The 13,866-nt window shown below is 50.3% G+C and overlaps 1 protein-coding gene across 1 annotated transcript in view; it reads right to left on the reverse strand.

The window, feature by feature from the left end:
- GRIK5 (glutamate ionotropic receptor kainate type subunit 5) overlaps positions 1–13,866 on the reverse strand; it is a 396,169-nt gene that overhangs the window by 264,791 nt on the left and 117,512 nt on the right. Inside the window, exon 3 of the mRNA XM_086929097.1 lies at positions 11,522–11,619. Coding sequence (XP_086785223.1) covers positions 11,522–11,619 — 98 coding nt within the window. The remainder of the gene's footprint in view (positions 1–11,521; positions 11,620–13,866) is intronic.

Below are 13,866 nucleotides of genomic sequence, written 5' to 3' on the forward strand. Positions count from 1 at the left end.
GTGGCCTTTCCCGAGCTGTGGCTGGGGAGCAGTGAGATAGAGGCCTCAGCAGTGACAGTGGTGGCCCTGCCTCAGCAGTAACCATGGAGCACATGCCTCAGCAGTGACCGTAGAGCCCCTGCCTCAGCAGCGACCGTAGAGCCCCTGCCTCAGCAGTGACCGTAGAGCCCCTGCCTCAGCAGAGATGGTAGTGGCCCTGCCTCAGCAGTGACTGTAGAGGCCCTGCCTCAGCAGTGACCGTAGAGCCCCTGCCTCAGCAGTGACCGTAGAGCCCCTGCCTCAGCAGTGACTGTAGAGACCCTGCCTCAGCAGTGACCGTAGAGCCCCTGCCTCAGTAGTGACCGTAGAGGCCCTGCCTCAGCAGTGATCGTAGAGGCCCTGCCTCAGCAGTGACCGTAGAGGCCCTGCCTCAGCAGTGACCGTAGAGCCCCTGCCTCAGCAGTGACCGTAGAGCCCCTGCCTCAGCAGAGATGGTAGTGGCCCTGCCTCAGCAGTGACCGTAGAGGCCCTGCCTCAGCAGTGACCGTAGAGCCCCTGCCTCAGCAGTGACCATAGAACCCCTGGCTCAGCAGTGACAATAGAACCCCTGCCTCAGCAGTGACCATAGAGCCCCTGCCTCAGCAGTGACTGTAGAGACCCTGCCTCAGCAGTGACCGTAGTGGCCCTGCCTCAGCAGTGACCGTAGAGCCCCTGCCTCAGCAGTGACCGTAGAGCCCCTGCCTCAGCAGTGACCGTAGAGCCCCTGCCTCAGCAGAGATGGTAGTGGCCCTGCCTCAGCAGTGACCGTAGAGGCCCTGCCTCAGCAGTGACCGTGGAGCCCCTGCCTCAGCAGTGACTGTAGAGGCCCTGCCTCAGCAGTGACTGTAGAGACCCTGCCTCAGCAGTGACCGTAGAGGCCCTGCCTCAGCAGTGACCGTAGAGCCCCTGCCTCAGCAGTGACCGTAGATGCCCTGCCTCAGCAGTGACCGTAGAGGCCCTGCCTCAGCAGTGACCATAGAGCCCCTGCCTCAGCAGTGACCGTAGAGCCCCTGCCTCTGCAGTGACCGTAGAGCCCCTGCCTCAGCAGTGACCGTAGAGCCCCTGCCTCAGCAGTGACCGTAGAGCCCCTGCCTCAGCAGTGACTGCAGTGACCGTAGAGCCCCTGCCTCAGCAGTGACTGGAGAGCCCCTGCCTCAGCAGTGACCGTAGAGCCCCTGCCTCAGCAGCGACCGTAGAGCCCCTGCCTCAGCAGTGACCGTAGAGGCCCTGCCTCTGCAGTGACCATAGAGGCCCTGCCTCAGCAGTGACTGTAGAGTCCCTGCCTCAGCAGAGACCGTAGAACCCCTGCCTCAGCAGTGACTGTAGAGCCCCTGCCTCAGCAGTGACCGTAGAGCCCCTGCCTCAGCAGTGACCGTAGAGCCCCTGCCTCAGCAGAGATGGTAGTGGCCCTGCCTCAGCAGTGACCGTAGAGGCCCTGCCTCAGCAGTGACCGTAGAGCCCCTGCCTCAGCAGTGACCATAGAACCCCTGGCTCAGCAGTGACAATAGAACCCCTGCCTCAGCAGTGACCATAGAGCCCCTGCCTCAGCAGTGACTGTAGAGACCCTGCCTCAGCAGTGACCGTAGTGGCCCTGCCTCAGCAGTGACCGTAGAGCCCCTGCCTCAGCAGTGACCGTAGAGCCCCTGCCTCAGCAGTGACCGTAGAGCCCCTGCCTCACCAGAGATGGTAGTGGCCCTGCCTCAGCAGTGACCGTAGAGGCCCTGCCTCAGCAGTGACCGTGGAGCCCCTGCCTCAGCAGTGACTGTAGAGGCCCTGCCTCAGCAGTGACTGTAGAGACCCTGCCTCAGCAGTGACCGTAGAGGCCCTGCCTCAGCAGTGACCGTAGAGCCCCTGCCTCAGCAGTGACCATAGATGCCCTGCCTCAGCAGTGACCGTAGAGGCCCTGCCTCAGCAGTGACCATAGAGCCCCTGCCTCAGCAGTGACCGTAGAGCCCCTGCCTCTGCAGTGACCGTAGAGCCCCTGCCTCAGCAGTGACCGTAGAGCCCCTGCCTCAGCAGTGACCGTAGAGCCCCTGCCTCAGCAGTGACTGCAGTGACCGTAGAGCCCCTGCCTCAGCAGTGACTGGAGAGCCCCTGCCTCAGCAGTGACCGTAGAGCCCCTGCCTCAGCAGCGACCGTAGAGCCCCTGCCTCAGCAGTGACCGTAGAGGCCCTGCCTCTGCAGTGACCATAGAGGCCCTGCCTCAGCAGTGACTGTAGAGTCCCTGCCTCAGCAGAGACCGTAGAACCCCTGCCTCAGCAGTGACTGTAGAGCCCCTGCCTCAGCAGTGACCGTAGAGCCCCTGCCTCAGCAGTGACCGTAGAGCCCCTGCCTCAGCAGTGACTGCAGTGACCGTAGAGCCCCTGCCTCAGCAGTGACTGTAGAGCCCCTGCCTCAGCAGCGACCGTAGAGCCCCTGCCTCAGCAGTGACCTTAGAGGCCCTGCCTCTGCAGTGACCGTAGAGGCCCTGCCTCAGCAGTGACTGTAGAGGCCCTGCCTCAGCAGTGACTGTAGAGGCCCTGCCTCAGCAGTGACTGTAGAGGCCCTGCCTCAGCAGTGACAGTAGAGGCCCTGCCTCAGCAGTGACCGTAGAGGCCCTGCCTCTGCAGTGACCGTAGAGGCCCTGCCTCAGCAGTGACCATAGAGCACCTGCCTCAGCAGTGACCATAGAGCCCCTGCCTCAGCAGTGACTGTAGAGGCCCTGCCTCAGCAGTGACCGTAGAAGCCCTGCCTCTGCAGTGACCGTAGAGGCCCTGCCTCAGCAGTGACCGTAGAGCCCCTGCCTCAGCAGTGACCATAGAACCCCTGGCTCAGCAGTGACCATAGAACCCCTGCCTCAGCAGTGACCATAGAGCCCCTGCCTCAGCAGTGACTGTAGAGACCCTGCCTCAGCAGTGACCGTAGTGGCCCTGCCTCAGCAGTGACCGTAGAGGCCCTGCCTCAGCAGTGACCGTAGAGCCCCTGCCTCAGCAGAGATGGTAGTGGCCCTACCTCAGCAGTGACCGTAGAGGCCCTGCCTCAGCAGTGACCGTAGAGCCCCTGCCTCAGCAGTGACTGTAGAGGCCCTGCCTCAGCAGTGACTGTAGAGGCCCTGCCTGAGCAGTGACTGTAGAGTCCCTGCCTCAGCAGTGACCGTAGAACCCCTGCCTCAGCAGTGACCGTAGAGCTCTGTCTCAGCAGTGACTGTAGAGGCCCTGCCCCGGCAGTGACTGTAGAGGCCCTGCCTCAGCAGTGACCATAGAAGCCCCGCCTCAGCCATGAACGTAGTGCCCCTGCCTCAGCAGTGACCATAGAACCCCTGCCTCAGCAGTGACTGTAGAACCCCTGCCTCAGAAGTACCCGTAGAGCCCCTGCCTTTGCAGTGACCGTAGAGCCCCTGCCTCAGCAGTGACGGTAGAGGCCCTGCCTGAGCAGTACTGTAGAGGCCCTGCCTCAGCAGTGACCGTAGAACCCCTGCCTCAGCAGTGACCATAGAGCCCCTGCCTCAGCAGTGACCATAGAGCCCATGCCTCAGCAGTGACCGTAGAGCCCCTGCCTCAGCAGTGACCATAGAGCCCCTGCCTCAGCAGTGACCGTAGAGCCCCTGCCTCAGCAGTGACTGTAGAGGCCCTGCCTGAGCAGTGACTGCAGAGGCCCTGCCTGAGCAGTGACTGTAGAGGCCCTGCCTCAGCAGTGACTGTAGAGGCCCTGCCTTAGCAGTGACTGTAGAGCCCCTGCCTCAGCAGTGACTGTAGAGCCCCTGCCTCAGCAGTGACTGTAGAGCCCCTGCCTCAGCAGTGACTGTAGAGCCCTTGCCTCAGCAGTGACTGTAGAGGCCCTGCCTCAGCAGTGACCGTAGAGCCCCTGCCTCAGCAGTGACCATAGAGCCCGTGCCTCAGCAGTGACTGTAGAACCCCTGCCTCAGCAGTGACTGTAGAACCCCTGCCTCAGCAGTACCAGTAGAGCCCCTGCCTTTGCAGTGACCGTAGAACCCCTGCCTCAGCAGTGACTGTAGAGGCCCTGCCTGAGCAGTGACTGTAGAGGCCCTGCCTCAGCAGTGACCGTAGAACCCCTGCCTCAGCAGTGACCGTAGAACCCCTGCCTCAGCAGTGACCGTAGAACCCCTGCCTCAGCAGTGACCGTAGAGCCCCTGCCTCAGCAGTGACCGTAGAGCCCCTGCCTCAGCAGTGACCGTAGAGCCCCTGCCTCAGCAGTGACCATAGAGCCCCTACCTCAGCAGTGACCGTAGAGCCCCTGCCTCAGCAGTGACCGTAGAACCCCTGCCTCAGCAGTGACTGTAGAGGCCCTGCCTGAGCAGTGACTGTAGAGGCCCTGCCTCAGCAGTGACCGTAGAACCCCTGCCTCAGCAGTGACCGTAGAACCCCTGCCTCAGCAGTGACCGTAGAACCCCTGCCTCAGCAGTGACCGTAGAGCCCCTGCCTCAGCAGTGCCCTGCCTCAGCAGTGACCGTAGAGCCCCTGCCTCAGCAGTGACTGTAGAGCCCCTGCCTCAGCAGTGACTGTAGAGCCCCTTCCTCAGCAGTGACCGTAGAGCCCTTGCCTCAGCTGTGACTGTAGAGGCCCTGCCTCAGCAGTGACCGTAGAGCCCCTGCCTCAGCAGTGACCATAGAGCCCGTGCCTCAGCAGTGACCGTAGAACCCCTGCCTCAGCAGTGACTGTAGAACCCCTGCCTCAGCAGTACCCGTAGAGCCCCTGCCTTTGCAGTGACCGTAGAACCCCTGCCTCAGCAGTGACTGTAGAGGCCCTGCCTCAGCAGTGACTGTAGAGGCCCTGCCTGAGCAGTGACTGTAGAGGCCCTGCCTCAGCAGTGACCGTAGAGCCACTGACTCAGCAGTGAATGTAGAGGCCCTGCCTCAGCAGTGACTGTAGAGCCCCTGCCTCAGCAGTGACTGTAGAGCCCCTGCCTCAGCAGTGACTGTAGAGCCCCTGCCTCAGCAGTGACTGTAGAGCCCCTGCCTCAGCAGTGACCGTAGAGCCCCTGCCTCAGCAGTGACCGTAGAGCCCCTGCCTCAGCAGTGACTGCAGTGACCGTAGAGCCCCTGCCTCAGCAGTGACTGTAGAGGCCCTGCCTGAGCAGTGACTGTAGAGGCCCTGCCTGAGCAGTGACTGTAGAGGCCCTGCCTCAGCAGTGACTGTAGAGGCCCTGCCTCAACAGTGACCGTAGAGCCCCTGCCTCAGCAGTGACTGTAGAGCCCCTGCCTCAGCAGTGACTGTAGAGCCCCTGCCTCAGCAATGACTGTAGAGGCCACGCCTTAGCATTGAATGGCCTCTACCAGCCCTCTGTGGGTTAAGGTCGTTCTCAAGTAGGAGGGCAGTCCTCTGGTAGGAGAATGGCAGTCCCTTGTGAAGAATGTGGGTGTTCTTTTGGACTCCAATCTCACATACTCCCATCACATGGGTAAGATGGCGGGGAAATGCTATGGCATATTGAAGGTCCTGCGTAAAATCTTGGATTTCCTACCTATTAGAGACAGGAAAACTTTGGTCCATGCACTGGTTACGTCCCATCTTGATTATGGGAATGCCCTGCTCTGTGGCCTCAGTAAAAGGGGAATGACCCAGTTTCAATGTGTCCAAAATGTGGCGGCCAGGCTTGTTCTGAAGCTGCAGAGAAGGTCTTCAGGAAAATGTGTGCTTCAGATCCTGCACTGGCTCCCCATGCGGGAACGCATTCGGTTTAAGACCATGTGCATTAGTCACCGCATTGCACATGACAGGGGCCCGACCTACCTTCACAAGTTGCTAACTATCTACCGTCCTAGGCGCCATTTGAGATCCATGGGCAGTATGCAGTTTGCGATACCCCGCATTTATAAAGCACGGATGGGAGGGCGATCTTTCAGGTTCCTGGCCAGCAAAGAATGGAATGAACTTCCTGTTGAGCTGCGGATGGAGCCGTCAGAAACCAGGTTCCGGCAGAAATTGAAGACCTATCTATTTCCTGAAGATTAGTATAAACTTAGGGTTTCTCTTCCCCTATCCCCTCTCCGCGGATTGATCTTGTTTTTTAACTGTGTTGGAACGCATCCTAGCGCAGAGATGCACTGTTTTTAGTGTATTCAGGCGCTTAATAAATGTTTTTATTATTATTTTTTCTGGGGAGCAAGGCTGTCCTTCTTCTATAATGTCCACACGTCCAGGAGTGTACTGATATGTGGCTCTGAGATTCAACATTTCTACCTGGGGCCAGCCTTTTATGTGGGCGGGATTCCCTATACTACCCTCACATCTAGGTCTGGAAAGTTATTTTCTTCCTAGGTCAAGGCTCCAGAAAGTCTGGGGTGACAAAAGACAGGGCAGTTCTGGTGTCAGATTACTTTGTGTGTGCAGGAGCTAAAGCCCTTTGTAATATAAGTGCACAGGGCACAGTTCCACCTCCAGCTATCCTGGCAGAATGGCCCTTCCTGTCCATACCTAAGCCTCTTTTGTGTCACAGAGCCCAAGAGGAGGGTCATTCACAGTCATGACTCAGGACACTGCCAGAAGGCACCAATCGCTCAGACAAGAAAAATGACATTTTCAGAATTGTGACATAAAATCCGAATTTACAATTTAAGAGGATTTTAAATTACAATTTATTTGAGTATAAACATCATACCCCCACCTGCTTCCAATCCAAAGTTATTACTTATTAAATATAATAAGGTAACTCAGTGTTAGTCAATGGGAGAGATTGGCCTTACAGTAGTGAACAACTTATTTAAGAGTTTTTTTACTACCAGGACCTATAAAACTTAATCCCACATATCCCACTTTTTAAATGCAGTGCACCCTTCCCTTTGAACCTTTAAGGCCTACCTTTGAGGGGTCTAATAAGTATTACAAAGTAAGATTTAGGCCAGGCAAAAGATGTATTTTGCCAGGTCCATTTGGCAGTTACAAAATTGCACCACAGTCTTCATTGGCTGGCCAGAGGCATGTTTTAAAAGGCTATTTTAGTGGGTGGGACAATGAGTGCTTCAAGTAAGTAAATGAGTAAGTATGTATTTTATTTTATTGTTTTCAGTTATTTATAACCATAACAATTTACAAAGCGTTATAACATTTCATGGTAGCGAGTGAATAGTTTCATCATCTTATTTTATATCACCATAAAACCTAACAAAAACCATGGGATCCCAATATGAAAGTTTCATCTTAAGCAAATAAATTCCTACATTATTTTCTCAAATTAGTGGGCTGGTAATCACAGACCACCTATTTAATCTGTGTAAAGTGCAGGTAGTAAGAATTCTGAGTGACTCGACCACAGTTACCAACAGGTTCATAAAGTGCATTAATTATTGAGAACATGCTGAACATTCAGCTCCAATTGAAACCAACCAGCAAAAGTGCATTATGATTTAAATACTAGTACTATTCTTAAAATAAGAGTAAAGACAAGCAATAAACAACTTAATCTACAAACATCGCTCTTGTTAAATAACTTATAGACCTTTTTCATACACTAAACAATCCTGAAAGTTAACTATGGCTTATCCCTGGTGCATTTGTTACTAAGAGCCCAATCAGCAGACCGCAACAATTAAAACAACTTGGCAAAGTGTAGTATGAAATAAACAATTAAAATGTTCTTAAAATAGCATTAATAGCAAGATATTGCAACTTTATTCAGCAACAGCATCCTTATTAATGATGTTGTAAGTATCCCTCAAAAACGCCAAAAACCTAGATGTTAGCTGTACATCGTCCCCACTCAGACACATTGTTATCGCTTTTTTAAATTTCCTTAATTCTAAATGGAGGAATATTGGTTTTAGCTACCAGTGCCTTAAATCCTTCAAGCCTCTACAAAAGCACACTACATGCACCAGCAATTCTTGCTTATAGTCACACAGTCTGGAGTTGGGAGCGGAAGATCCTTTCAGATGCCATGTTTGTACGCTTACAAGGGTATCATTCCACACCTCAGTCTCATAAGGACTTTTTTGGGGTCTCCGCTCATATGGCTAGATAGATAAAAGGCCTTCCCAGTGGGCTGCTAAAAGTTTGCACACAGACCCAAATGAAACTTCAGTGCCAACTCGTGCCGATCGTCCTTGACATATTTTTCTTTGCATTTTTTACAAGAATTTTAGGACCCAGTTTCGGCAGACAATTTTGGTCAGGCTGTCTCTGGAACCAAAAAAGAAACTTAGGGCTCCAATTGGAACATTTGATCCCGCACGTATAGGCTTATCAATTCCGTTATAGATCCAGTCGGGGCAGCCTGGAGCTTGAGAGAGTACCCCAGGAACCTTGCTTTAGCCGTAATCAATGCATAAGCTGAAATCCAGTTAAATATCTGCATTGGGTTTTGTCCAACCAGGTAGCTAGATGGTCCTTAAATGTCAACAAGCCCTACATACACAAGTGAGGTTTGATTTTTGTTGGGAGATTAGGGGGTGTGCTGGGTGGGTTGAAGTTTGTCTCTCTCTGTAGATGCCATAACTTGCCATCACAAAAATGTGAGAAAACTGTGTTTTTCTTTACAAAGTTTTAGATTTTCAAGGGATTCTGGGTAACAGAACCTTGTGAAATCTACACAACTCACCCCATCCTTGATTCCACTGGATGTCTAGCTTTTCAAACCTGTACATGGGCTGGTAGAGCTACAGCCCAAAATCCACAGCTGGGCACATTGCAAAAAAGAAAGGGTCAGTTTTCTGTGGAAAAATGTTATGTATCTATGTTGTGTTTTGAGGCGTTTCCCGTTGGATACTAGTCCTACCCACACAAGTGAGGTGTAATTTTATCAGGCGACTTAGGGGACTGCTAGGTGGGTGGAGGTTTGTGGCTCCCTCCAGATTCCAGAACTTTCCATTACAGAAATGTCGGGACATTTTTCTTTCTTCTTTTTGTTTAATAAAGTTTGGGCTTGGCAAGTGATTCTGGGTAACAGACCCTGGTGAGAGCAACACAAATCGCCCCATCCTGGATTCCTCTGGGTGTCTAGCTTTACAAAATATACAGGTTTGCTAGGTTTCCTTAGGTGCCGACTCAGCTAGGGTCCAATATCCACAAGTTGGCACATTGCAAATAAAGGGTCCGTTTTCTGTGGAAAAATTTGATCTAACCATGTTGTATTTTGGGACATTTCCTGTTGGGTACAAGGCCTACCCACACAAGTGAGGTACCACTTTTATCTGGAGACTTTGGGAAATGCGGGGTGGGTAAAGTTTGTGGATCCACACAGATTCCAGAACTTTCCATCAGAGAAACGTGAGAATTATTATTTTTTTTTTAACAAAGTTTGGGATTTGCAAGGGATTCTGGGTAACAGAACCTGGTGAGAGCTATACATGTTACTACATCCTGGATACTCCTGAATGTCTAGTTTCACAAATGTGTGGGTTTGCTAGCTTTCTGTGGGTGCCAAATGAGCTGGAAAACCAAAATCCACAGGTGCACACATTGCTAAAAAAAAGGGTCAGTTTTCTGTGGAAAAATGTGAAGTGTACATGTTGCGTTTTGGGCCATTTCCTGCTGCAGTTACTAGGTCTATCCACACAGGTGAGGTACTATTTTTATCAGGCAACTTGGCGGACTGCTGGGTGGGTGTAACTTTGTGTCTCCCTGCAGATTCCAAAACTTTGAATTTAAGGAAATGCTGTTTTTTTCTCCAAAGTTTGGTCTTTGCAAGGAATTCTGGGTAACATAACCTGGAGAATCCCACAGGAATCACTCCATCATGCATTCCCCAGGGTGTCTAGTTTTTAAAAACTTTACAGGCTTGCTAGGCTTCCCCATGTGCTGGCTCAGCTGGAGCCTAAAATCCACAACTAGACAAATTGCAAATAAATGGTCAGTTTTCCGTGGAAAAATGTGATGGATCCACGTTGCGTTTTGGGCGGTTTCATGTCGTGGGTACTAGGCCTACCCACACAAGTGGGGTAACATTTTTATTGGGAGACTTGGGGGACTAATAGGTGGGTGGAAGTCTGTGGCCCCCTGTGGATTCACAGAAATTTGAGGAAAATGTGGTTTTGTTTACAAAGTTTGAGTTTTGCACGTGGTTCTGGGTAACAGAACCTGGTGAGAGCAACACAAGTCACCCCATCCTGGATTCCTCTGGGTGTCTACTTTCCAAAAATGAATTGGTTTGCTAGGAATTCCCTAGGTGAAGGCAGAGCTAGGGTCTACAATCCACAGCTAGGCACATTGCGAAAAAAGGGTCAGTTTTCAGTGGAAAAGTGATGAGTCCACAGTGCGTGCTGGGCGATTTCCTGTTGCAGGCACTAGCCCTACAAACACAAATGAGGTACCATTTTTATTGGGAAACAGAATAGTAGAACAAGTTTTATTACCAATTGACTCTATTTGCATTTCTGCCTTTCTAGCAGCCAAGGGGTGAACTTTCCTCTAGGTCTTTGCTTAAAGCTCAGTAAGACTCTTAGCAGGATTGCCGGAATGCGCAACATGTAAAGCTTCAGCCAGTGTCTCGCTCTGTCGATTCTGTCTAATTAAGTAGTATGGTCGATAAATCTATACATATAAAAAGGAAAGTATGTCTGTTTGTCCTTTATGCATTACTACACCATTCATCCGATCGCCATGAAAAATGTGTTAAATATTGGCCCCCTGGACACCCAGGGCCCTCATAATCTTTCCAATACTGAACGCTTACAGTTTCCGGTGCGACTCGCTTTTGCAATGACCATCAACAAAGCACAAGGACAATCGCTGCAAGTGTGTGGACTAGATTTGGAGAATCCGTGCTTCTCACATGGACAACTGTATGTGGCCAGCTCACGCGTCGGAAAACCTTCTGATTTATTCGTGTACGCACCAGATGGAAAAACAAAAAAAAATGTGTATCTACAAGCACTCGAATAAATAAACAGAATTAAAACAACACTTTAAAATGTTTTCCATATTAAAATGAATACGTTTCAATAAAAATGACACAATGTAAATTGAATGTTATCATAACAAGTTTCCTTACATTTCCTTTCTTCTGAGATCGCAGCAACGCGGGACGGGTAAGCTAGTACTGTATAGAAAGGTAGGGTGTCTTCTTTAGCTGCAGCTTCAGCCAAGGAGGAGAGAATAATACCAGGTTATCCTCTGTACCATCCTCGCATCTAAACTTTGATTGTGTAATGGGAATAAATGCTCACGATGCAGCCCATTCTTCTGAGTTGGAGGTCAGGGCTTGAGTGAAGCACTTACCGTTCACATCAAGAAGTGCAATCATTATGAAGGAGGCCGGTGGATTTGTTGGGCCTTTTGTCTAGGGGAGTTAATCCAAAACCTCTCCTCAGACTGACCAGTGGTCCCTTAGTGTGAACAAACAGTGCTGCTCTCCTCCTGAGAGTGAGGGCCACAATGAAGGATGCTTGTTTCAGTTCCTCACCTGACATTTTACCACATCCTCCCCAAACAGCCTCTTGAGGCAGACAATCCAGGGACACCCTCAAGGGAGGCAGTGAGCAGACCCACAAATCCCTCTGTCTCACAGCAGCACAACATGCACATGCAGCTCCTGGGGCATCAAAGGGCACCCCAAGACACCCCTCTCTCACCTCCTTCTCCCCACAGATGTGGCTGACGGTGGAGGCCGAGGCGGGACTGGCGGACGGTCCCAGGACAGACACAACTCCTTTAGGTAAAATCTGACACACTGAGAAAAAAAGAAAGAGAACAAACATCACAAGAGTCAAAACATGACAATGCCAACCCCTGCCTACACAGCTGTAGGTCCAGTGACCACTGATGGCCCTGTGCTCACTGAACGCAGACTGAGTGCTGGCTAGCAGTGATCCCAGCTCACTGAAACGAGAGTTTCACACTCACTGAAACAAGAGTTTGATCTGCTCTTGCTGAAACCAGAACCAGGGATTCATGCTCACCGAAAATAAGACTGATGGGCCAGTGGTCCCTGAAATTCTAGGTCATATTTGAATGCTCACTGAATATACATCAAGAGCCCCAGGCTCACGTGACCTGCTCTCAATTTGAGACTGTAGACCCTCTTCATTGTCACTAAAGTGGAACCCATGACACTTTGCTCACTGAAACAGAATGCTTTGAGCTCACAAAAATCCCACACAAAGGGTACAATTCATAAATGTTTAGACCAAATGTCTAACTTAGACTAAAAGGCTAACTTTACTACTAGTAAAGTAAGACTTTAGGTCTAAACATAGACTTCAGGTCTAGACTTAGACCAAAAGGCTAACTTTACTACTAGTAAAGTAAGACCTTAGGTCTAAACATAGACTTCAGGTCTAGACTTAGACCAAAAGGCTAACTTTACTACTAGTAAAGTAAGACCTTAGGTCTAAACATAGACTTCAGGTCAAGACTTAGACAAAAAGGCTAACTTTACTGCTAGTAAAGTAAGGCCTTAGGTCTAAACATAGACTTCAGGTCAAGACTTAGACCAAAAGGCTAACTTTACTACTAGTAAAGTAAGACTTTAGGTCTAAACATAGACTTCAGGGCTAGACTTAGACAAAAAGGCTAACTTTACTACTAGTAAAGTAAGACTTTAGGTCTAAACATAGACTTCAGGGCTAGACTTAGACAAAAAGGCTAACTTTACTACTAGTAAAGTAAGACTTTAGGTCTAAACATAGACTTCAGGGCTAGACTTAGACAAAAAGGCTAACTTTACTACTAGTAAAGTAAGGCTTTAGGTCTAAACATAGACTTCAGGGCTAGACTTAGACAAAAAGGCTAACTTTACTACTAGTAAAGTAAGGCTTTAGGTCTAAACTTAGACTAAAAGGCTAACTTTACTGCTAGTAAAGTAAGACTTTAGGTCTAAATAGAAGGCCCGATTCACAAAGGCAATCTGAGACTAAAGTCTAACTTTACAACTGTTGGTATTCACAGAGGCCATTTATGACCCACGGACACCCCCCAAGGCTGTCTCCTACTGAGATTCACTCTCTATCAGCCGACCACACTCGGGATCCGCTGCCTCGAATTCATTCACTTCCTGGATCACAACGGTACTCATCACCATTGACCCGGACCAGGAAGTCTTTTCGGATCCCTCATTTAAAGGTCCGGATACTTCTGCAAATTTGGAACAAGAACCAAGCCCGACACACGGTTGTTGCCGTCCACCAGTGGATTGCTCCTCGCAATCGGCCCTCAGCACTGCCCACGACCCAGTCCTGATGAAGATCCTGAACTAACTAGGATCGAAACGCCGTCGACCTTCCAGCGCAAATACAGGCACGAGATACGAAGCGGTTGACCACATTGAATACTTCAATAATGAACTTTTAATCTACTTGGAACCGCCGTATACCAAATATCTCACTGTATATTTATTCACCAGTCACTTTGCGCCACCTACGCTGTCTCACATTGTCACATGCGTCGCTATATTGGTTTTCACTGTTACACCTAGAGCACCACGTACAATTTGGGTTGTTTTTCAGTTCTTGTGATTTATATACCTCAGTGCTGCTATAACTGCAACTTATAACTCTGTTTCACTTTTAAATATTTGTATATAAAATGATGCTTCTAGCACATGTCAGAATCATATAGAGCCTCCTTGTTTCCTTCCGGATAATGTTTTTTGCATATCTTTAATAACTGTCTTCAATCAATACCAGTTGGGATACTGTTTTGCTTACATCTCTCTCACACACACACACTCTGCAGTACTCACTAGTGTCCGTGGTCTCGTACTGACTCTCTCTGCCCCTCTCTCTCTCTCTCTTCTTCTCTCTCTCACACACACACACCCTGCAGTACTCACTAGTGTCCGTGGTCTCATACTGACTCTCTCTGCCCCTCTCTCTCTTCTTCTCTCTCTCACACACACACACCCTGCAGTACTCACTAGTGTCCGTGGTCTCGTACTGACTCTCTCTGCCCCTCTCTCTCTCTCTCTTCTTCTCTCTCT

The sequence above is a fragment of the Lissotriton vulgaris genome, chromosome 7 (genome assembly GCF_964263255.1).
Source record: "Lissotriton vulgaris chromosome 7, aLisVul1.2, whole genome shotgun sequence".
NCBI classification, from domain to species: domain Eukaryota; kingdom Metazoa; phylum Chordata; class Amphibia; order Caudata; family Salamandridae; genus Lissotriton; species Lissotriton vulgaris.